At 33.9% G+C, this 26,317-nt stretch overlaps 1 protein-coding gene across 4 annotated transcripts in view; it reads left to right on the forward strand.

Moving 5' to 3' along the window:
* Positions 1 to 24,938, forward strand: part of LOC145297551 (putative ATP-dependent RNA helicase Pl10) — a 56,450-nt gene extending 31,512 nt beyond the window's left edge. For all 4 annotated transcript variants that reach the window (XM_080143519.1, XM_080143520.1, XM_080143521.1 and 1 more), the window contains 11 exons: positions 1,299 to 1,398; positions 1,563 to 1,698; positions 1,825 to 1,907; positions 2,426 to 2,521; positions 2,713 to 2,873; positions 4,946 to 5,090; positions 5,397 to 5,541; positions 5,675 to 5,856; positions 15,979 to 16,096; positions 19,930 to 20,083; positions 23,462 to 24,938. In XM_080143519.1, coding sequence (XP_079999645.1) covers positions 1,299 to 1,398; positions 1,563 to 1,698; positions 1,825 to 1,907; positions 2,426 to 2,521; positions 2,713 to 2,873; positions 4,946 to 5,090; positions 5,397 to 5,541; positions 5,675 to 5,856; positions 15,979 to 16,096; positions 19,930 to 20,083; positions 23,462 to 23,657 — 1,516 coding nt within the window. In that variant the 3' untranslated portion in view covers positions 23,658 to 24,938. The remainder of the gene's footprint in view (positions 1 to 1,298; positions 1,399 to 1,562; positions 1,699 to 1,824; positions 1,908 to 2,425; positions 2,522 to 2,712; positions 2,874 to 4,945; positions 5,091 to 5,396; positions 5,542 to 5,674; positions 5,857 to 15,978; positions 16,097 to 19,929; positions 20,084 to 23,461) is intronic.
* Positions 24,939 to 26,317: the final 1,379 nt, after the last annotated feature.

Raw genomic sequence — 26,317 nt, forward strand, 5'->3', positions numbered from 1 at the left:
GTTACTTTTCTACCTAACTGGATATGTTTTCAGGGTTTTTATTTAATGTAACATGTTTATTCAGCTCGAAAAACATACTGTGTTTACCGATGTATTGGAAAATTATAAATGGCGCCCAACTCTCTTTAACACGGTAAGTTTGGAAAAAGGTGCTATAAATATAAAATTAGACAAAATACTGTTAGAAACTTGCTCAATATATATTACAGTGACATAGGTTGACATATTCTGTGTTTTTTTTTTTAATAGTATTTTGTCTAGTTTATTATTTATAACACCTTTTCCCAAACTTACCGCGTTAAAGAGTCGGGCGCCATTTTGAATTTTCCAATACATCGGTAAACAATGTATGTTTTTCGAGCTGAATAAACGTGTTACATTGAATAAAAACAAAAAATATATCCAGTTTGGTAGGAAAGTAACTTATCTTGCCTTTGATAACATTTATTTGTTATATATTTGTTTTTTGACAACTTTTTCGAATCTGTGTACAGTAATACAAACCCAAAAATTGCTTGTTTTGCAGTGAAAAAAAAAATAAATAAATAAAATGAAATATTCGACTTTCTCCAATAAAAAGTTCAAACACGAATTCACTTACGATATTTTGATTAAAATTATCCCAAATGTGCAATTATAATTATTTTCCGAATGGAGAATTGTTCTGTCTTTAGAACATACATGGACCATCGGTAACACATATTGGTAGCCATATTTTTTTATGCCTGTTAGCATGACCACATGGTTGAATACCGGAAGCTGTCTATACCTACAACTTAATTAGGAAATGACGTTACGCTGTCATATGCATCGGCCTTTCTCGGTAGCCACGGTATAACGCTATCAAAGGGAACTAACTCCTTTTCTGTAAAAGGCAGTTACACCACACACACCCACTTTAACTTGGGCATGGTAATTCTCGTGCGGCATTTTTTTTATAGCGCCCACAGACTGGATAAAATTGGACCACATGAAAACCTATAGAACTAAAGTTGGATTATAAACAATAGGTTTGGAAGAATCACTTTTCAGTTTTAGAATTGAAAAGGACATTCATAACAGTACCATAGACAACTATTATATTCAATCTAAAATTTCAATTTTTAGAGCCAGACTCATAGTATGAAGTTTAAAAATTGCTATTCAGTTTGATTTGTTAGCTTAAATGTTACATAAGTTTTTGAAATTATAATTTTGTATGTTCGATAATTCTTTATAGAAAAGGTTGGATTTTCAATGATGACTTTTCTTAAATTTGAGCTATTTAAAAACAATTCTTAAATCGTGGTTTCTTTCAGAGAGTTATTTGGTAGCTGCAATACAGGAATTAACTTTGACAAGTATGAAGACATTCCTGTGGAAGCAACTGGGGAAGATTTACCTAAATGCTCTGAATCTGTAAGTTGAAGTTTGTAATTTAAACTTGGAAATAAAACTAATTCCTCAAATTTGTTTCCTCTTTCAAATTAAGTTTTTTCATTTTTGTCTATAATTGAACATAGTATACAATCTTTTTTAGCAATATATTTTTTTAAATAAATAGAACATTTTTCAATTTTCAGTTTAATGATGCTAATCTGGGAGAAATTTTAAGGAACAATTTGATACTATGCAATTATACGAAACCGACTCCTGTTCAGAAGTGGGCTATTCCTATTGTGATGAACAACCGAGACTTGATGGCTTGTGCACAAACAGGTAAGAACTTTATATTTAGGTTCCTATAACTTTTTATATTTGTTCAAAACCATATTCAATTTTCAATTGAATGTACTTGATCATTCTATTGGAATATTTGTATAATTTTGGCTATTTTCTCTGTAGGGTCTGGAAAAACAGCTGCTTTTTTGGTTCCAATTCTGAATGCTCTCTATGAAAATGGTCCATTTGAAACACCTCTTCCACCAGTAAGTTGCTTAACTTTTTTTTTTTTTTTTTTTTTTGAATGCTTTTCTTTTGGGTATGTGGATTTATTTACAGTGCCAGAACTTAAGTGAAAGGTTTCTTATTGATGTAATATGGCATACTTCTAAACAGCAAATTACATTTTTCTTCAAATAAAATAGTTCATTACATTATGTATTTAGTAAATATTTAAATTTACTAATCCTGAATGGCCTTTTATCTATACTTAAGACAATTTTGAAAAATATTTTCTATTATGACCTGTGCATATATATATATATATATATATATATATATATAATTTTTTTTATTATTACTAGTGCATTAATTTTGTTACAATAACTTGAATGTTCCAGTGTGTCCCTTTTCAATATGGAAATATTTTGGTATATCAGGATTAGGAGTTATAACAGCGCAAAAACTATCCCTACACACAGTGTATTTGTTTTTTGTATTATCTTTAACCTTTGCAATTAAACTTATTCCTATTATAATAAATCTATAATTTCCCTTTTTCTAGGGACGAGCCTATGGCAGACGGAAGCAATATCCGCTTGCTTTGGTTTTAGCGCCAACTCGTGAATTGGCCTCCCAAATCTATGATGAAGCAAGAAAAGTAAGTTGAATTTGTAATTTTTCAGTCCAATTATTAAACCAGTTAATTTCTTGAATGTGGAATTTAATCTGAATAGACTTGGTAAGAAGTACTTGTTTTAATATATAAATTTCAGTCATTAGAAATTTAATGTTTAACTTTGACTAAATTGTATCTTTATTGTTACTGATTATGTATTTTTCTTTCCCTAGTTCTCTTATCGTTCACATGTGCGTCCATGTGTTGTGTATGGAGGTGCTGACATCAGTAATCAAATAAGAGATCTTGACAGAGGCTGTCATTTATTGGTTGCAACTCCTGGTCGATTAGTGGACATGATGGAAAGAGGGCGGATTGGCTTAGATTATTGCACGTAAGTACATTACTCAAATTCTGCATTTTGTTTCCTCGTCTGGCAAAATTCACATTCGTCAAACCAGCCCATTTAGTATAATGGTAAGTTTTCACTAATCAGCAGAAATCAGGATTGTATACATCTTGTATGTTTAAAAAAAATTTACTTGGGCATAAAAATTAGTTGAGGGGGGGGGGTATTAAAAAATATAATTTGTACCTATCAAATAAAATTACTTCTATTGTAGTTACAGTACCAACAAAATCTGGAAAACAAACAAAACCATTTCTTCAGCATTAAATAACTTAAAAGGGTTGATATGCTGGTAAAATAAGCCAAATGAAATAAACCTTAGTTTAACCTTATTGACTTGAGGGTTTTAAGAAACGAGTTTATAAATTTAAATGGGGTATTGAATTCACAAATGGTAACTGACCTGAACAAGACGAGGGACGTCAAATGAATATAATAGAAATAGCAAACAAGTATACATTACTAAAATTATACCAAACACTAGTACGCTCCAAACTGGACTATGGGGCCTTCATTTATGGATCAGTCTGACTGATACTGGGAGTTTTCCAAAAGTTATATATATATATATATATAGATTTAAGCACAAGAATATAAGTGTTACAGCTGAACATGAGAACCAAATTATCCAACATCTCCCTAAAGAAACCTCTGGTGCAGAATCATGCCATAGATGTAGTACTCAATATAATTTTGAAAAGTAAAAATAAATTGTTTTTCTTAGACTCCTTATCAGTAGTAACATTGGAAAATAGAAAATTTGAATAACCCAATTATTTTAGATTTAGTGAAAATCTGAGGAAATAGTCTACCTAGCAGCCAAAACTGTAAAAGCTTTTCAACAACAGATTTAAGATGCATGTAAGAGAAGCAGTCATTTCATTAGAGAAATAACACCCATAATGTTACTGACAATACATTCCGGTCTGGGTGGAGCTTGGAACTTTTTATATACTCCCTAGATTATAATATCTCCGATTTACAAACAGGTAGTCCCTATCTTTTATTTGAGTGACTTTTATACACTGTTTTCACACTATTTCTTACTCTCGCCTGTTTGTTTCACTTTTCTGTATACGAGTGAAACTGAAAGCGAAGTGTGTTCTCGGCACGTTCAGAAGCAATGAGCTTTGATCAATGCGGGGGGGGGGGCATTCATATCAGACAATTGCTACTCATTTGGACATTTCCTTTTGTGGGGAGCTGGTTTTCCCAAACATCTTGGGGAAACAAATACACAGAAAACGTAAAGCTTAACTGGCTCTGCATGATTTAATTTCTTTATGGCATGATGTTTGACTTACAAAAGCAGATGTTTTTTAAGCATTTAATTTCAACGATTCTCGCTTCCTCTGCCCTCTTAGCGTAGTGGTAATGTGGCAGGCATTTTTTTTTTTTTTTTTTTTTTTCCTGACTTCACCTCAAGGCTTCGGGTTTGAGCTTACCAAAACTTTTTTCCTACACACACACACACCGACAAACACACGGGCAATGCCAAGCACCCCCTGCTAGTCTAATATATAAAAGGCAAAATGTGTATGTTTGTCAAAAACTTTTGACACCACGAACACTGATAAAATTGGTATTGTTAGAAATATGTAAAAATTGGCCAAAAAGATTGTGCTGGTCAACTGAGTTGCTTTTTGCAAAGAGGGCTCAGTTTTTGTGTCAATATTTTTACATGTCTTTCCACCTAGCGATCTCAACATACGTTTAAAACACCTTATTACAAAAGCAGTATAACATCACAAGTGTGCCATGGGAGACGACTAACGCGCTTGCTTTTTTCACCTCCTTTACCTTTTTTGCGTTGCATGTTTAAGCCATTTTTTTGCGCTCGCACAGGTACTTGCTATTTTGATTGAAGAAAAGTTGGAGGGGGGGGGGCTAACACCTCCACACCTGGGCAACATCAGGTGCTCATGCTAGTTTGAAATTATCTGAATAGTAAAATTAAAGTTTTAAATGTTTCTCAATCTTTGTTAGTTTCCTTAATGCAATAAAATGTTTGATATAAAAAAAAAAATTATGAAATTGATTTTTATATTTTCTTCCAGATTCTTGGTATTAGATGAAGCCGATCGTATGTTGGACATGGGTTTTGAACCCCAAATCAGAAGAATTGTCCAAAAAGATACCATGCCTCCAGCTGGAAAACGTGAGACTCTTATGTTTAGTGCAACATTTCCTAGGGAAATTCAGGTTAGAAACTTTTTTAATTTTAAAAAATTAAAATTTTGAATAGGAGCTTGGTCACATCTAAAGCATTTTGTAAGGTTAATCTGAAAATTTTAGAAAACCAAATGTTTTATGCCATGAATAAAAAACATTTTAGTTGGAAATGAATATCTTAACTGAAAAATCTCATTTTTTTTTTCTTTAAATTTAAGTTTCAGAAAAACATTTATTTTTGAATATTTTACAGCTAAAATTTTTCATTTTTATATTACTAACTTGAATAAAATTCTATTTAATGTCAAAAAAAAAAAAACATGTTTAAAATTTCAGATACTGGCTAAGGATTTCCTCCACAATTACATCTTTCTTGCTGTCGGTCGTGTTGGCAGCACCAGTGAGAATATCACACAGAAAGTTGTTTGGGTAGAAGAATGTGAGAAGAGATCTTATCTTTTGGATCTTATTAATGCAACTGGTAAACTGCTTTCAATTTTAATGGACATTCCAATTTTGTTTCCGTAAATGCGATACAATTTTTCATTTTTTAAATTTAATCAGTTTTCAAATATTGATAAGCAGATAAACATAACCTAATTTTTGTTCCGCAGGTCCAGATTCCTTAACCCTTGTCTTTGTAGAGACAAAAAAGGGGGCTGATGCATTAGAAGAGTTCCTAGTTGTGGAAGGTTTTCCTGCTACCAGCATCCATGGTGATAAGTCTCAGAGAGAGCGTGAAGACGCTCTTAGAGCTTTTCGCAATGGAGATAAGCCCATTCTGGTGGCCACTGCTGTAAGTTTTGCTTTTATTACAAGACTACCAAATACTAAAGAAAATGTTGTAAACTGCTACTTTATAAAAATAAAGTGTACAAATTTCAAATATTTTTACATTAATTTTTAATTTGAAACAGAATATACTTGTCTTATTGGATCAGAATTTTTAAAACATCAATTTAATAACTTTTATTTTAATAGTTATTAAGGTCAAGATTATTGTGAAGATGTATATAAAAGATCTTTAAAATAACTTATTTCCTGACATGTTAAAATCAATCTTAATATGCTAACATGTCCAATAAATACCAAACTCCTCAGATTAGATATTAAACAAAACTTGTTCAAAATATATTGAAAGTGTGTTTCAATATTAATGTACAGGGTGTCCAAAAAGTCACTCAAGGGTTTTGAACTTAGATTCTTTTTGATATATTTCTGTGATTATAACACAATCTGACTAAGACACTGGGAAATTTAAAAAAAAAAAAAAAAAAAAAAAAAAAAAAATGCAAAATTCAATCTTTATTTATGAAAAATGTCTTAAATGTTGTCCATTTTCAGCTTCACATATTTGTGCTCTTTTCAAAACATTCACGACAGAATGCAGAATCTCTGGATTGCGACTTAACTCCCTTAGTAAATTGAAGGAAAACATCTGGAATGAATTCCTGATGTTTTCCTTCAATTCTTGCAAGGTTTTGGGTTTAATGCTTTCTTTAACATATCCCCACAAAAAGTTGGGGCTAGTCAAGTCTGGAGAATGTGGGGGCCATTTGATATTGCCATAGCAAGAAATAATGTTGTTGCCAAAGCATCGCCCGAGAAGCTCCATGGTGTCTCTCGGCAGATGTGCCCTTGCTCTATCTTGTTCAATGCTATACTTATCCATTATATTATCTGTAAAATATCTGAATAGAAAAAAATCATTAATGGTAAAATGACATTTTCAACACTTCAGTGACTTTTGGACACTGTATTTGTCCAGAAATGTTATAAAATATTTTATTATAATGGAGACAATCTTTTTGGTTCCTGCCCCCAACAAAGGAGGGATTTGACCTAGTAATTCACTCCCGTTTAGTTTGCACTTTTCTCAAAAACCATGCCCTTAGATTTTTGGAATTTTGCATAAGCATTAATCACTGGAAGTAAATTTTTTGCCAGAATGGATTTTCCAAGATAACTTATACCCCCCCCCCCCCCCCCTGCCTGCAGAGGGGCATTATAGAGGTAAAATTGCTCCCATATCATTTATTTGCACTTTTCTCAACCATGCCTTGGATTTTTTTAGTTTTGCAAACCTCATGAAATTAAATTTTTCACTCGTGACGAGACTTAGCATGCTCAACTTGTCTTATATAAGTTGCAAAATTAAACATTTACTTTTTCTTTAATAGAAACTAGCGGGACCTGTGGAAATTCCACAGTATTACATTTCATATGTAATATATATATTCATACTAGCATTCTGTGAATATTCATTGTAAATGGAAACGCCCAGATATTATTGTAGCTCTTTTGTTAAAACTGCAAAAGTATTTATCTAAACTAGCAGGGATGCCCGGTTGTAAAATATGCTTAAATATCTTATTTATGCAGATTTCGTAAATATTATGCAGTTAATTTTCTATTTATTTTTATTAAAAAGTTGTGATTTCTAAAAATCTAAAAATATATTCATATAGGTTGGGTGCATCAGCTTGAACTGAAATCAAAACTTATAAAGAATATGTATAAATGTAACTTGAGTTCCTTCAGCTATAATCGAAACCAAAATTATTTATTACAAGGAATGGAGTCATAACAATTAAACGACAGTTAGTTACTAAGAAGAAAAAAATATGTAAGCGTGACAAAAGAATGCACGCTATCATATTAATATATAGATAGTGAAAATGGACAAAGATAAATTGTCATGGAAATTTAATCCAACAGTGCACAAAGATTGCATTAAATAACTTCATTCTTATAGGAGAAACCAGATATATGAAATAACTTGACACTTATCAAAGGACTATTTTCTAAGTATATTCAACATTAGAATTTTTATCTTTTGTCAATCTTTTTATGTCATTTCTAAAAGTAAAAGAATTCAATGCTACCTCTTTCAATATAGAGGTTGGTTTGAAAGTTTTGTTCCTCAAATCTTATTACTTCACAGGGTTAACAATTAAAAAATAAAGCTGTACAAAACGGTTCTGGATTCAGTTTACTTTTAGAACAACGGAATGAGTATAGAACAATACAGCAATAGTCTCTTAACGGGGTCCAAAAGTCTCCCATCTATTGGGGGGACCCAACTGTCCACTAAGCGTTAACCCCTTTCCCATCGCAGTACTGGTGCCACCAGATCAGGCTGTCTTTTGGCTTCCTGAGACAAAATGCACCTACATTAAGTTTCCGTTTTTGTTTTCTATCCTCTTTTGTAAAACTTAAATATGTTCTACAAAAAACCCCTCCCTTCCCCCCACATTCTTTTATTTTTCTCATTCCACCCCTACTTCCCTACTGATTCCCTAACTTAAAAATACCAACCAAAATAATAAAAACAAACTAAATAAATATTTAAAAAAACAAATGGAAAAAAAACAAATGGAAATAAAAAATTTTTCAAATTGATCAAGATTCCACTAGACCCTGTCGGCAGGGCATCAGAATATGCTGACTGCCCCCCTGCAGAGAATAGAAGTCCCTCAATGGGGCTACCTGTTAGCTGTGGGTAGCGACCCGTAATGCCATTAGGACGGGATCCTGGTGGTTGAGACTTGGACGTCAGATTTTAGTACCCCCACTTCCCAACACACCACTTTGGCCCTTACTGGGCTAGACGGGCGGTCGGATGGGCCCGATCCGATCAATCGGCTGGTCACGTCTAGCACACCACTTATACACATAACCTACACAAAACCTAAATACTACACGACATTCTCCCATCAACACAGATCCATAAATAAGTGAAAGCGGTGGCTAAGGGTCAATTGTATATAATGAATAAAAACTAAACATGGCTTTTTTCCTCTAATATTTCTGATTTTCTACTTGGATGAGAAAAATTAAGAAACACAAATGCTCGAAGTCTACATTATATGCAAGTATACCATTCCTGTAACCCTGTTGTAGCCAGGGCAAATGATTTTCCCCCCTGTACGCATCCCAAATAGGGCTCCGGGGTGGGTGGGGAGCAGGAATGATGAACCCACAAACAATCCTAATGAGTTACAAAACACCAAATAAAAAAAGACTGCTAGACACTTCGGATAGCGACTCGACTGAGGAACAAGATATATATCCAAATTTTATAATAATGGAATCCACTGAAGAAACACCATTAACCAAACTTTCCCCCTTTAAGATAGAGAAAATATTATCTAAAAACATAAAACCCAAAATGGTTAAAAAATTAAGAAATGGCACTCTGCTAATAGAAATCCTCACAAAACAGCAAGCGGATGAACTCCTAAAATGGAAACATTTCGATACTATAAAAATAAAAACATACCCCCACAAAACACTAAACACATGCAAAGGAGTGGTAAAAAGCTATGAACTTTCACTTTGTCCCATTGACGAAATACGTTCATATCTGAAAGAACAGAACGTAACGGACATTAGACGAATTCAAATAAAAAAAAAATGGAGAAATGATAGACACACACACATACATACTAACCTTTTACCAACAAAAAATCCCACCAGCTATAAAAATAGCCTATGAGAAACTGAAAGTCGAAACTTACATCCCCAACCCACTGCGTTGCTTCAAATGTCAAAAATTTGGCCACCATCAGAATCAATGCACACGCCACCCAGTGTGTGGAAGGTGCGGAGAAAATGACAACCACACCAACTGTAAAGAAAATCAGTGCCTACTCCAAAAATTGTGAAATTTGGAAAGAAAAAGAAATTACCAGAATCAAACACACGCTAAACATCACCTACCCAGAAGCAAGGAAAAAAGTTGAAACAATCAAATATTCAGAAATAACAAAAAAGAATATTCCTATTATTAATAAGCATGACAATTATCACACAACAAACTTAGACATTAAAGACCAAATCAAAATATTAATAACCACAATTGAAGAAATGAAAGAAATAAATATAAACAAAACCTCACTGGAACCAAAAACCCAAACATCACACTCAATAGAAACAACCCCTTTAGCCGAAAAAGCAAACACCAAAAAACATACCAGAGGAAAAAAGAAACAAAATAGCAGGAAAAAAAAAATTCAACGGACAGGTCACGTTCACTCTCCAGGCCAAAAGACACTTCCCTGAGTGTTCAGAAAGAGGTAGACATGCCAAAGGATCCCCCAGAAAGAAGGGGCTGGCGGAACAGCAAAACAACCTCTGCGGCGCATGAACCTAAACTCCCCAACACGCCACAACCACACTCCCAATCCAAAAATAGAGATAAACAAAAAAAAAAAACACTATGCCTCTAGGACTCGAAAACCAAGAAGTCATGGAGACTGAGGAATCAAAAGATATCCCTCTTACCCCATGAACCTATAAATAAGGAAAAATAAAAACAATACCCATGCAAAACCTTACAAATCATAAAACATTCCTACAATGGAACTGCAGAGGACTAAAACCTAATCACAAAGAAATACTAGAAATCATCAAACATAATCCAGCAGCAATATGTCTACAAGAAACACTACTCACAGAAAACCACAACTACAAATTCAAAGAATATAACATGTACGACAACTCATATCAACAACAAATAGAGCAATCGGAGGAGTGTCCATATTAATCAATAACACTATACATCACACAATCCTCCAATTAACACTGAACTACAAGCAATAGCACTAACGACTAACCTACACCGCAAAATCACAATCTGCTCCATATACATTCCACCAAATCAGCCAATAAAAAAAAAAGAAATAGACATGCTAATTAACCAACTCCTACCCCCCATTTATAATGGAGATTTTAATGCGCACAGCAACCATTGGGGAAGTAATCAAAACAACAAAGGCAATATAATAAATGAAATCCTAAATACAATAAACCTATGTATACTAAACAATGGTAAAAATACCTACATACACCCAGCCAATGGATCCATGTCTGCAATAGACTTAACAATATGGACTTCCATTGGGATGTACTAGATCAACACGGAAGTGATCACTATCCCATCATACTTAAAAGTAATCTAAAAATATCGGAAGAAAAAGTCCCAAAATGGAAATTACATAAAGCCAACTGGGAAACATTTACCAATCTATGCAGAACAGAATTAGACACGAACATTCTAAATAAAGAAGAACCACTAAAACATTTCACACAAACCTTAAACAATATTGCCACCAAAACAATACCCAAAACTTCAACAGACCCCACAAAAAAATCAAACCTTGGTTTAATAAAACCTGCAAAAAAGCTGTCAAAGAAAGAAAAAAACACTTAAATTCAAACAAAACCCTACAAAAATTAATTTACAAAAATATAGATGCGTGCCAAAGCACGATACACCATAAAACAAAGCAAAAAAAAAAAACATCCTCGAAAAACTGTATTTCACAGCTAAACAACCGAACACCAACTAAAGAAACATGGAATATAATAAAGAAAATAGCTGGAAAAGAAACACAAAATACCATAAATCATTTAATTAAAACTGATGGAACAAAATGCATAAACAAAAAAGAAATAACTAATTTACTAGCTGAAGAATTCTACAAAAATTCATCAAACAAACAGTACTCAACAGCATTCCAAATTCATAAAGAAACAGCAGAAAGAAAAACTTTTACAACTAATAACAAAGAAACATACAACATACCATTCAACATAAAAGAACTAAAAAGAGCAATAAATAAAAGCAGAAATACGACTCCAGGTCCAGACGATATACATTATCAATTCCTAAAACAACTACCAGAGTCATCTTTGAAACTGTTGCTTAACATATATAACAAAATATAGAACACAGGAGAAATACCAAAATCCTGGTTTGAATCGACCATCATACCAATTGCCAAACCAAATAAAAATGCAAGTAACCAAACCATAGCCCTAACCAGCTGCCTCTCCAAAACTATGGAAAGGATGATAAATAAATACTTAATGTGGTACCTGGAAAAAAACCTTATCAAAATATCAGAGTGGATATAGACAAAAACAAAGCACAAACGACCGAATAGTATGACTAGAATCATTTATTAGACAGTTTCATACGCGGACGCCACGTGGTGGCAGTCTTTTTCGACATCCAAAAAGCCTACGATACAACCTGGAAATATGGAATTCAAAGAGACATACACAATATGGGAATAAGAGGAAATATGGCAATATTTATACAAAACTTCCTGTCTCAAAGATACTACAAAGTACGACAAGGAAACACACTATCAGATCAATACGAGCAAGAAGGGGGAGTGCCACAAGGTAGCATATTATCCACCTTATTCTTAATTAAAATGAATGAAATCACACAAATTGTCGACGCATAATTTGAAATATCATTATTTGTAGATAACTTTTCAATTGCATATTCTGCATTAAATATAACAATTGAAAGAAAGATGCAGCAATGCTTAAACAAAATAGAAAACTGGATCGGTAAAAATGGATTCAAGTTGGCACAAAACAAAACTATCTGTATTCATTTTTGCAGAAAACAAATATCATCTGGACTCACAAATACAAGGAAACTCAATCCCAATAGCACAACACATGAAATTTCTAGGTATCACACTGGACAATAAACTTAATTTCAATATGCAGATCACTAACTTAAATCAAAAATGCCAAAAAGCAATGAAAATTTTAAAAGTAATATCAAAAACAGACTGGGGAGCTGACCAAGACACAATGTTAAAAATATACCAGGCACACATAAGATCAAAATTAGATTACGGATACATCACATAGCTCCACCCGTAAATCCTATCTCCAAAAATTATTAACCATACAAAACCAAGGATTAAGACTTAGTCTGGGAGCATATCAAACATCACCCATGGAAAGCCTATACATAGAAGCCAATGAACCCCCTCTACATTTAAGATGGCAGAAATTAATAACACAATATGCAATAAAACTACAAAGTGATCCAAACAACCCAACACACAAAAAAAGCCTTCAACCTACAATATACAAACTTTTATACCAGCAAACCCAAAAACATACCTTCTTTCGAATATCGCATCAAAGAAATATTAACTCAAATTAACGAAAACCCTAATAACATAGTCACACACACACAGTAAGCAACAAACCACCATGAACTTTGAAAGATCCAAGCACTGATCTGACTCTTACTAAATACCAAAAAAACAATACCAATAACTTAATAAATAAAAGCCACTTCGGCGAACTCAGAGAAAAGAACCTACAACACAAAGAAATATACACTGATGGAGCCAAAACAAAAAAACAGAACCATCTCCAAATAAGACTTCCCATCGACGCATCAATATACACAGCAGAACTACAAGCAATCAAAATGGCACTTGAATTAAGAACGACAATAAGAAAAAATTCATTATATATACCGATTCTTTGTCATGCATCTTAGCTCTAAGATGAGAAGAACTAGAGCATCCTTATATATTAGATATAATGAACAAATACAATGAAATTATTAAAAAAAGGAATAATCTTAGCCTGGATACCAAGTCATGTTGGTATTCCAAGCAATGAAGAAGTTGACAAATTAGCCAAAGAAGCCATTAGCAAAAATATACCAAACATCAAAATACCATACACATATTTCAGCAGAAAAATAAGGGAATATAACAAAAATAAATGGCAAACAGAATGGGACACATATACCCAAACCAAACTACATGAGCACCAACCCATAATAAAACACAAAAACAAAACAAAAGGACGAAGAGAAAATATCGTTCTAATGAGAATCAGACACACCAAATTAACACAATCGTATCTAATCGAAGCAACAGAAAAACCAAAATGCACTTTCTGCGACAGATTACAATAAAACCTATATTAACAGAATACAGTAAATGAAATCAAAGAATTGTTTCACAAGGTAACACCACACCAAATCATCAAATACAAAAAAAAAAAAAATACAACTCTTCAAATCACTTTAAACCGTAAAAATTCGAAAAATTTTAAAATATATAACTCTGAAAAACAAAAAAAACAAAAACTATCTCAACTAAATACATAGCTTGGCATTAAATGACCAACAGTGGTTAATATGCCGTGAAGCCCCAATAAACCAACCAACCAACCATCGCAGTAATGCATCTTTTCAAATATTTTAATGAAATGTGTTCTGAACTCCTCGCGTTTGTACCTCCTGAACATTACCTCACCCCGACCCGACCAACCTATTTAGCAACAAAATCTCACCCTTTAGCTGTAAAGATCCATAGGTGCCAGAAAGTCTTCTACTCTAACAGCATCTTCCCTCAGATTACTAAATTTGGGAATTCCTTCTGTTACCTGCTTTACTGACATGCAGACGTTTAAATATAATGTAAACCGACGTCTTGCTCATCTCCTTACATGTTCTATGAACATGGCCCTCTTACATCTAAATGGCAATATGCCTTGTTTGGATTAAAAATGTAATTTATCCACTTTCATTGATGTCATACATTGAGGTTTGTACAATCATTTCTTCCTACAATTACTTTTTAGTATGCATGACAAGATTTTTATACAACCTTGTAGAATATCACATACAAAATATGAAATTATTTTCAATAATTTACTAGGGTATGGTTTCAGAATTAAGACTTTTGGAAACTATAAGCTAAAATTTAGTTGCACTGATATCAAAGTTTACTCTTAGTTATAAAGTTTGGAGCAAGAATTTTTATTAACTTATAAAATGAAAATCAAGCAGTGTTCACCATAATACTATCAAACCTATTTATAGTATTTCCTAAGTATTTACTGATAGGAAGGGTTGATATTGCAATAAAGATATGGAATTGCAACTAAATTATCTAGTTTTAAAAACTAGCAGGGAGGCTTGATGTTGCTCGTGATTGAATGATCAACGAATATTTGACACCCTTATATTTTTGTCATTGAAATCCGTGTAATCGCTCGGGAAGAAGCTTTACATGCCTCCATGCAGTAGCAGTCTAAAATGTTATTCTACATTTCACTCAAGAGCACTTACTGTTTCTTCTATAAAATTATTTTATAAACTTCTTTCCAGTTAACAAAAAATATTAGGAAATTTATGTGTGGGGTTTGAATACAGACCACGTCATGCAAAAAAAAAAAAACACGCCATCAACTTACCCATAGAATGTTCACAGCCTGTTGCTAAGCGACATGGGAAAAAAATGGCTTTACCGATGAAAGATAAACGAAAATAACGGTTTCGATTGTTGGTAATTATCAGGGATATTCTGAGACAAAATTGAAAAGATCACTCCCAGACACTAAAGTTTTTTAAATTTTAAAGAAAATCTGTTCAGCCGTTTCAGAGTCTAAGGAACAAACTCGCGCGCATGCACACACACAGTTGCATTTATATAATTGAAATTTGACTTAAAAATACAGAAATGGACAAATCTTTATGTAGGTATCCATTATGGACAAAGATGTTATTCCAAAAATTAATTGATCAAGGTAGTTTTGTAAAGAAAATAAATTGGGAGGAATAACCAGGAACTGCCATATTTTGTATTAAAATTCACGAAACTCAATTTGACTACCAAGATTGTTTGCATTAAAAAATTGTATATTTTGATTTTTCATAGTTAGTTAAAAATTCTCAGAATTTTTTAAATCTCTTCATTCTATCAAAGATTTTGTTAACCCCCACCCCCAAACCAGGTTAAATCAACTTAATATTTCAGTGGATCTAAGAATCAACTTAATCTTAAATTTCATTAAAATATAAACTCGGATCAGTCATTTTGAAGTTGAATGCATTTTTTCTTTTTGTAGTTTTTAGTAAATTGTTTTGAAATTCTTTTTTGTGACATTGTTGCCAAGATGAATTCCCGAGACTAATGTAAACCAATAGCAATTAAAAAAAACTTGCATGAAAGGTTTTTGTATCTTCAGTTTTAAAAGATGAAAATGAAAACCTGTCTCATACTTGTTACATATGTGATTGTTTCAAATAATAAAAAAGTAGTTAACAAAATCTTAAATGTGTTTTCTTTTTCAGGTTGCTGCTCGAGGTCTTGATATACCTAATGTACGTCATGTGATTAACTTTGATTTACCCAGTGATATTGAAGAATATGTGCACCGTATTGGGCGTACAGGCCGTGTAGGCAATTTAGGTAAGCATCTACTGGCAAGATTTATAAGCAAATTTTGTTGTCCTAAATGATACTAATATTAATTATATTGGAAAATGGAGATAAGTTAACTTGCTCTTTTGCCTGCTAGTGAAAATTTATTGAAGAGACCTGCATCGTTTAAACCATATCAAATAACAGGCATGACGCGCTATTAACATGTAGACTTTTACCACTGCATTGAATTTGAGACAAATAGATGTAAGCATATGGAAAATTTCCCTCCTTTCTCATCCTATCGAATTACCATTTTTACTATAAATCAAAGAAAATTATTACTTCACCTTTTGGTTTTTATGTTGAAAAATTGTACAGTAAATTACAACAATGTGCGAACCAAAAATAAATTTTCTTCAGTCATACTCTTGTTCCTCATTTTCAGACTCTTGTTACCATTACATATGTATTATTTTTCTGGTTTAGATAATGTATATTTTGAGAAATTGATAATTAGATATCATAATTTAAATACACAAGAAATTGACTAAATATTAGCCTTCAACCATTGTGGCAACCAGTTTCTGCTGGAAGTATTTTGATGTCAATCCCAATACAATAAGAATACAGCTGCTTATAAGTTATGTCAAACCATCACATCAAAGGGTGGCAAATCAGCCAAAACTTTCACAAAGGTAGAAAGCTTCATTCAAAAGCAAAAGTTGCAAATAAAAGCCAGCACAATGAATATTCAGGGACATTCTCGGAACAAGTGGCAGCAACTATGAGCCTCCAGTGAAACACCAAAACCATATTTTGTAACATCTGACATTGGATTTAATAGGCTTGTTGCAAAACTTTGTTCAAATTACAGCATTCTATCAAAAACGTACTTAACTGCGAAATAATTTTCGCTATATTTACAAAAGTAAAACAAATTCAACTGTTTCTTGCTGAAATTAGCATTTCATGAACTACAGACATTTGGACAGCTACAACAGATAATGTTCCCTTTGAGTTTGACAGGTCATTTGTTTTCAAATAACTTTAACCAGTGCAGAGTTGTGCTTAGTGGGTCCATTTTCTAGTGCACACAGGTGCAATAAGTGAAGAACTGCACAATGTTCTGGATGAGTATAAAATCTTCAATAAAATTTTCTTTGTCTTGCAGGATTGAGAAACAAATATATAGATGTCAGAATGTGATTTAGAACTATTATACATTGTAATTCGAGCTGAAAAGACAACCATTACAGCTAACAGGAATGTAGTTTCTCACTTTAGTTGCTTTCTATTAGCAATTAGTAAATTAACTCAAATACAGGATCAGCTTAATTTGGAAAAAAACAAACTCAAGATGTGATCACATGGTGGAATTCAACATATACTGAAAATAAAGAACAACGAAAAGCTCTTGCATTATGTGTTAACATTCCTACCATAACAGCTTACCAATGGAATGTTTGAAAAAATATCCACTTCCTGAGTCCAGTTACTGAATATTAGCCATTTCAATAAGATCTTCAAATTTCGCTTTACGGTTATTTCTGTCAAAAGCTATCCAATCTAATTCTAGTATTTCTGGCTTTAGTGGAATCCTTACCATTGTTGCACAATTAAGGTTATCAATCAAAACAAGATTTTCATCCTATCTAAATCTAACTTGCGTATGCCTACTTTCCTGGACCCATCTTTCAAATATTTTGAAAGATTGACGTAGAAAACATTTAGAATTGGATACTATATCTACTTTTCACTGATCGGCAGTATACACTACCCTGCTGATAGTGAAGAATCACGAACATGTGTAAATGACAACATGGCCACTTTGAAACCAACTGACAAAGTAAAAATGTCACAAGATACTTTCATCACACCTAATATAAGACAGTTGGAAGTAAAACTACAATTATAATTCAATTTTGGCGTTCAATTTTGAGGTGTAAGATGTAAACATTGCATCATTTATAATAGCAAACTTCCACTAATGGACAATTTTCAACGTATCAAATAAAACAAATGGCAATTAATATGAACATTCAATATAATTCTAGACATAATGATTGTCTATTTTTCAAACAATTCCAGCTGCAACTTCATTATAAAGATTTGGAATTTTGCAGCTCTTTACACCATGTACTTAAAATTATTTTCTTGAGGGTACTATTTGTGGTATTTTTCACTTTGTTTATGGCGATGTAATTAAGTAAGCGTACATGTTGAACATAAATTTCATTTTAATAAAAGAACTGCGTGTTTATCAATGATAGTTCTTTACAAAATTGGTATGTCTTTGCGATTTTGAATTCTTCACTTGACACTGATCACATTCTATCCATTTGAGGTGGTTTCCTCAACCCCTTCCTCAGTCACACATGTAGAAAAAACTTCAGTTGTCCTTCACTGCTTGTCGCACAAATCACTTGTTTTGCATTAAATTGTTAGGTGAAAGTAGACTTGTTAGAAAAACACCCTTTCCTTCACTTTAAGATATGTGTTTCCAAAATGTTCTCTGCATAAGTACTATTTTAATATTATTTTTTTTTTTTTTTGTATTGGCTTTGTTCAAGTTAATGCTGTGATTTATTTTCGGTTTGTGTGGATCATTCTGCCTTGTGTTGAAAGTCCAGAAAAGGTCCCTTCTGATTAATGTTTACCAGTTTTAAAATAAGGAAACAAACTTGGCTGTTTTTCAGATTGACGGAATATTTTTTTATCTGGTAAACATTAATCAGAAAGGACTTTATTTGTGAAGCACAGACCAGAATTTTTTTTCATGAGAATTTGAGACGCTATAAAATTCCTACCGTAACTTGCTATTGGGATTTGTTAAAAAAAATTGTCTAGTTACTGAATCCATTTGAAGAAATCACCAAAACAGTCAGAAAACTTAAGCTATATCGATAATACCTACATTAGCTTTGAGGTTTTCTTTCAAAAGATGTCTGATCTAATTCTGACATTTCTGACTTAACCACTGAACAATTCAATGAATCAATGGAAACAAGATTTTCATCCGATCTAAATGATAAAAACTTGTTTACTTTCCTAGATTCAAGGTCTATATTTAAATTTCAAAAGAATGACATGGAAAACACTAAGAATTGGATTCTACATATTTCTACTGATCATAATGAAGCAGAATCGTCAGGATTACATTTCAAACTCTGCGAGTCAAGATCACAGTAAAAGTAAAACTGTATCTTTCAAACCTGTTAGATGAATTAGCTTCAAATAAACCTACAGTAACAAATGAAAAGTTAAAGCAAGTAGAAGTTGAGTTAAATCTGGAAACTGCAACAGAAATACAAGAATCACAATCTAAACTTAATCATAAGCGATTTACTCCTTTTAAATGCTCTAAAAAAAACTTCACCATTACGTAGCTTTACAACTACTTGCAAGAGGTGAGGATTCATTTCAGTGGTGGAAGTAGACGCAGGAGACTTTATCACTGCTGAGTAAACTGGCTTCAAGTGATTATAAAGAGTTGAAAGTGGACCTTTTTAGCACCCTTGTAACTCTCGTTTCCCTTATTTGATTCTTTAATCATCACATTCCATGAGTGATATTTCTAACGATGGGAAGGGTTTTCTGGGTTGGAATTTAACATTGTCATTTTTTTTTTAACCTTAAAATTATTTTCACAAAAAACTATCATTTTAGTTGTCAAAACCTAACAAATCGCAGGGTGCCATGCTGAATTCGAAACTCAAAACACTGTTTCCATTAATCTGAGTTAAAATATTTCGGCTTTAAGCATTTTAGAGATGCTTGAGCAAAATCTAAAACTAAACATTTGATAGGCACTTAACCCATCTGCCCATCGTGTTTTTCTTTTTCGCACTTAATGAAAAATATTTTTTCTTTCCAAACAGGTCTTGCCACCAGCTTTTTTAATGAGAAAAATAAAAATGTTATCCGTGATCTTTTGGATCTTCTTGTGGAATCAAAACAGGAGGTGCCAACTTGGTTGGAATCCATGGCTTATGATTCAAGACCACCAGGTGGTATTAGGCGTGGAGCTAGGCGGTAAGTAACAAACTCGTAAATTCTTATGTTCTGTGATTCTTAGGATAGTTCGTCCTACATCGTTTGGTTTGGAATGTCAAAATAGGAACTCTAAGGTTTCTTGTTTGTAACTTTTTTTTTTTTACAGTGATCACCACTTATCAAGGCCCGGAAGCCACTCAGGGATAAGGGTTATTGCAAGTACATTACGTTAGTGTGGAGATTTGATGAAGTGTTTACTTAAGGGGGCGGTTCATTAGGAATTTGTTAACATTGGACTTGAAGACATCCAAGTTGTAGTCCGGTGGGAAGCAGGCAGACGGAACAGTTCCACAGGCGTGCAGTTCTAAGAAAGCTTTGTTCATGAAATCCGCGTTTTGATTTAGGCACAGATATAGAGTGGGGGAAATTTTTCACAGTGGATTCAGCTAGACTGGTGTTTTTCGTGAAAGATTGGCGAGGGGGGGGGGATCTGAGATTGGAGCTCAGACAAGCACCTGCCATGGAAATAACGATAAAACAAGGATAGGCTCGCAACGTCTCTTCTGTGGGAGAGAGGTTGCAGGGTAGAGAAAAGGGCATCCCCCACGAAGTCTATTTTGGACTCTGTCAAGGCAGGATAGGCTGTTTTTAACAGCTCCTGCCCAGATATGGCAACAGTATTCCATCCTTGGGCGTACTTGGCTTTTATATAGATAGAGAATTGCATCAGTAGTGAGATCTTCTGGAGCGGTAGAAGGATCCCACCATCTTTCCAGCGACCTTGGCAACAGGCTTGATGTAAGTGTTCCATTTCAGATCAGGAGTAAAGGTCAAACCCAGAAGCTTGTCAAAACACGGGGCCTCACCCAGATGAGAGCCATCCATCACAATTGATGCCAGATGGGGATCAGAGCGTTGATGATGTAAGGATAGGAGTTTGGTTTTGGATGCATTAAAGGTAACCAGCCACATCTTCCCCCACTGAACCACGCGCTTGAGATCAGAGGAGAGAGAATCAGAGAGAACTTTGTCATTTACAGCCTTTGATGTGTTGCCGTAGATGGTCATCATCAGCATAGATGTCAACGAATGATCAATGCTCCTACATTGGCAGCTGAATTGATGGCTGTTGCTATATATCCAGAACTTAGCCCACCCATGGGTCCAATTCCCTTAATGGCAGGCATGCAGAAGGTGTGTGCATTACTTGACTACTGTGAATTGAACGATTTTGTGGATGCTTTCATTGCTAATACAGGCATGTGAATGTAGAAATCGGGTGGCGGTGACAAGGAGTCAATGTGTCACTTCTGGATCTGTGAAAGGCATATCTTCAAATCTGTCGACAAGGCACTATGGTCGTTTCAAACAGTAATTTCTAGGTGTCAGCGCTTTTGTCCTACATAGTTGGAATTTGGACTGAATGTGGCACCACTTAATAAGTTTTATAGACCCTATCATATCTGAAGACCATACGATCAAAGGTGCCATATCGGCATATGTTGATGACATTCTTGTTGATAAAAGCATAGTTTCTGCATTGCATGCAACATTTTTTAGACTCTGGGTTGGTTTCCAAGGATCCAGTTTGACTGAGGCAGAGTTTTTGGTTTATAGATCTGTGATAAGGATGGCATTTGTTGATGGAAATGAAGTCCAATTCCCAAAAATCCCTGCTGGATTAACCTATTGGCATCTATTTACTCTCTAGCAAACTTGCGGATGGCTCAGGGTGGCAATTGGATTTATCAAATGCCTGGCAACTGCTATAACAAATGGTTGGGATGATAGGATGGAAAACCCTTCTCTCTGTCACATATTAGCAGAGTACAAGAAGCAGATTCTATTGAAGAAAACGGGTGTATGGACAGTAAAGAAATTATAATCTGGCTGGATGCAAGCTGCATAGGTATGGAAGTGGTATTGGAAGAAAATAGGACACTCATTGCGGATGTATGTTGGCTATGTCCAACTAATGATGCTTAACACATAGATCTAGTCGAGTTCAGCGCGGCACTCATAGCAGTTAATTTGGCCCTTTAGTGCGAGGCAGTAGCGTTACTTGGTCATTGATTCGGAATGTGTGCACAGGTCGATTTCCAACAATTTAACTGTAAAGGCACATGTGAATAAGAGTGCAGCAAGCAAGATGCTAGTAAGGCGATGGTTAGGAACCTTGCGATCGCTGGCGGAAGGAAATGGATTGGCTATGGGGGTGAAGCTAAGTGCTATCAGAACCATGCAGATGGTCTCTCCAGAGTGCCATGCAGATGTATGGTTCTGCTCAAAGAAAAAGAACTGGTGCTCAAGTTGTGCAATGGGAGGAATGTTTAAAATGCAAAGATCAAGTATCATGGTTCAATTGTGCTCTGAAACATTTATTTCAAACACTTCCCAGTCATATCAAAGAACATAGTGTTGATTTTTATATGCTGGACCAATCTGCTCGTTTGGTAATAAAACTTCTCAAATGCACTTGTGATGTTAGGCTGTATAAGGTGTTAACTTGAGTCCAAATCGCCTGTTCCTCTTTTCATAGAACTTTTTTTGATTATTAGTACTTATAAAAGTCAATCTGATACAAAATCTAAGAACACTGCCAGATACATGAAGTATATTTGTGTAAAATTTCATAAAAATTCTACCCAGCCATTGTGGCATCTGTAGGGAACAAACTAACACATACACTAAGTTTTTTATATATATATATATATATATATATATATATATATATATATATATATATATATGCATGCAGAAGTTAATGTGGAGGGCACTAAAAAGGATAAAGTACTTTCAGCTATCAGTATCATGAAAAAAAAAGATGAACTTTGTTTAAAATACAATATAATTTCTATCAGTTGGTAGAACACTAGTTGCCAGCTGCTTGGGTTCTGGTTTCAAATCTCTAAACCTAGTCAGTCATAGATGAAATGTCTGGATAAATATTTTATTTATATACACATCAAAAAAACTTTGCTTGTCACTTTACATGCTTCACCTGTACATGAATGTTGTAGATAAGAGGAAAGGTGAATTTAAAGAATTGGGGATAGGAATGAATTGATGCAAATAATTAAGAGGGAGAAAATGTTTATCGAATCGCCATGTATTTGAACTGTGAAATCCCTCGACTTTGACATAGTAATCCTTGCCAAAACATCACAAACTGAAGTTAAATATTTTAGTACTGATTGAATAGTTATTTGTGGTTTACTAATCATTAATAGATGAATTAAGTTAATATTCCAAATGAGGTATTAATGTCTTGTTTTTTTTTTTTTTTTTAAGCTACGGAATTGCATAATTATGCACTACCTAAGGAATTGTAGAACACTAATGTAAAGCTTATTAGATAAATTAATCTTTGATTTTCATTGAAGATAAATTAATCTTGTCATTTTCTTATTTTTGCAGATACACTACAGCTTTTGGTGGACGTGATTACCGTACACCAACCAACAATAACCAAACTAAACCCAAGCCACCTGGCACCGTCAACAATTACACAACCCCGGCATTCAATCCCTACAATTGCATGCAGTTTAATGGCTATGGTGGTTCCTACGGTGGGACCTATGCTCAACCAGTTCAAGATTGGTGGGGCAGCTAAGCCAGCAACATATTAAAGCAACCGAGCAATCAACCACATTAAGTAGCGTGATTTCATTACAGGGTAACACCAATGTAGAACCAGTGACTGGACTATTCAGCAGAAGGAAGAACATGTTACCAACGTATAAGATTGTTACAAGGGGGGGAGGGAAGAAAAAAAAAAAAGCAGTTTTCAAGTTTAAAAACAAACCAAAACCAAAAAGATGAAAATTTATTTAACAAAAACCCCAAAAAAATTGAAAATCAATCGAAAATAACCCTTCAAAAAAAAAAAAAAAAAAAAAAAGGCCACTTCTGAGCTTTTGTGTTTGTAGATATTTTAGAATTTTGTGTTGACATTGTTTTCTGAAGATGGTACTGTGACGACAAGCAGTCATTTCCTCAACCCTATTCGGTTGAGTTATTGCAATTGTGGTTAGCCATGAGAGAAAAAGAAAACGGAAGGTTAACAGTATTTTCTCCTCCACTCCCACCCTTTGCCTTTCACATCTTGCTCTCCTTTTTTCACCTATTGGTAGATAAGATCTTTGCTTCAGGAACCCAGTCTCCTGCTGGCGTCACTAAAAAAAAAAAAAATGACGTTGCCTCCTTCTCTTCTGTCCATGTAATAACACCTTGCTTCATAATATAGCTATACACGCTCTCCCTTTAGCACACACTCCCTTCCCTTCTATCTTATATGAACAGATACTGCACATGTGTCTGTATCATTCCTTATGTATTTGTAATTTGTGTATTCAGCACACCTTTATCCCCCCCACATATCTCCTTTCTGCTCTCTTCCGTCTGCTGCATTAATGTGATAATTCATTCTATTCTGACTTTTCTATTCATTTCTATTCTGCCTTGTGGCACAACTTGTTTATTCGTTGTATTTTATTCCATTTTTTTTTTTATTTTATTTTAATTTTTTTTTTTTTTTAAGTCTTGTCAGTTGGACAAAGCTTTCTACAAAATATGGTATAAAAAAAAAATGCAAAGGAAAAAAGAATCTAAAAAAAAAATTTTTTTTCTTTAGAATTTGTAGATAAAATAATAGTTGCTGCTGGTTCTACACCTTGTTCCCCCAGAGAGGTTAGCCAGACTACAATGGTTTACAAAAAAAAAAAAAAAAATGAAATTAAGTAAATGAAACTAAAAAAATTAATAAAAAAAATTAAAAAAAAAAACAAAAACAAAGGTATATATGCCGTCCTGTCATACTGCAAATCACGTTCTGTTGAAGTGCGGTTTTAACAAGAACTAATTCTTGAGTTTCCGCTAAGAAAAAAAAACAAAACAAACACGCAAACATTTCTTCTATCAAGGCTTTTCCCCTTTTATTTTATTTATTTTTTTAAAATCCTTCATTTAATGATGTTAAATGGAGAGCATGGATTGTTGAGATGTTGGTGTGTCAGTGTAGCATTGTTACAGGTAGCTAGCTCATTTCTTGGACGTCCTGAGATAATATAAAGTTTTATTAAAATATAGCAGCCAGCCCCTCTCTACCTGGCTGCCATCTTCAAAAGATTCTTTATAATATGCTGAATTTGTATGCTTGTTGGAAACAGGCAATATAAGAATTCTTACAACACTTCAAAAATGTGATTAATTCCTGCCCCCCCCCCTTTTTTTTTTCCTAATTTTCTGCCCTTCCCATTGTCAAGTTTTTTACACGCTGCCAATTTACTGTATCGAACAGCATGTGCCTCTTGAAGACCTGTTGGGAGACTTCTTTCCAACTGGCGTTACAGATCTCTGGTCCAACTCTGCACGGTTGGCCCTATTAAGATTTAAAAAAAAAAAAAAATTTAATTTAACCCTTCCCCAATTGCATTTATTAAAAAAAATAGTTAATTTCTTAAAAAGGGTTTTGGAAGAAACTGCTTCTCGAACCTATTTGGTTGATTTATTTGATTATGTCCCCTTCCTTTCTGCAATAAAATTTGGGAGCTTTAATCTGCCACTTCCCCCCTCATCCCACCACTGACTGATAGACATCGACTAAAAACAAAGCATATCATTAATTTTTTTAATTTTTATTTTACTCCCTCTGTTAATGGCGCTGTTTGCCGTGAAGAAGAAACATTGTAGGATATTGTCATAGCTGTTGGATGACAAGCTACGAGGACATCAGCTAGTTTGTGTTGATATCAATGTGTACCGCCACCACCGCCCCCTCTTCAGCCTGTCACCAGTTATTTTACTGCTGCTGTTGTCATGGCAGTAGTGTCACAAGCTGGCCATTATTGTAAGCGTGCTAACACCCAGATGGCCCAACGGATGTTGCTTCCCCCATCCCTCTTTTGCATCACTCCGTCCACCTATTTGGTCTGTTGGCACGCACGGCTGCTTCTAATACCACCATCGCTATTACTACTACTACTACTGTTTGTTACATGGAACTGGTGTGAACTAACAAAGAAAAAAAAAAAGATAACTGTTTTGTGTCCCATTTGTGATGCTGCAGAGAGGCCCTAATATGAGTTGTGGAGCTGTCTGAATGCACCTAAGGTGATTATAACTTAATGAAAAAAAAAAATGACAGTTAATTGAATTTTCTAAAACAAAAAAAAAACAAATTTAAAAAAAATACATTCCATTATTTTTCCTCTTTTTTTTTTTTTTATATAAATTTTTTTTTTATATAAATTTTTTTATCCCCTTTCCCTCAAA

The sequence above is a fragment of the Euprymna scolopes genome, chromosome 18, assembly GCF_053919585.1.
Source record: "Euprymna scolopes isolate OS-2025 chromosome 18, ASM5391958v1, whole genome shotgun sequence".
Taxonomy (NCBI): Eukaryota; Metazoa; Mollusca; class Cephalopoda; order Sepiida; family Sepiolidae; genus Euprymna; species Euprymna scolopes.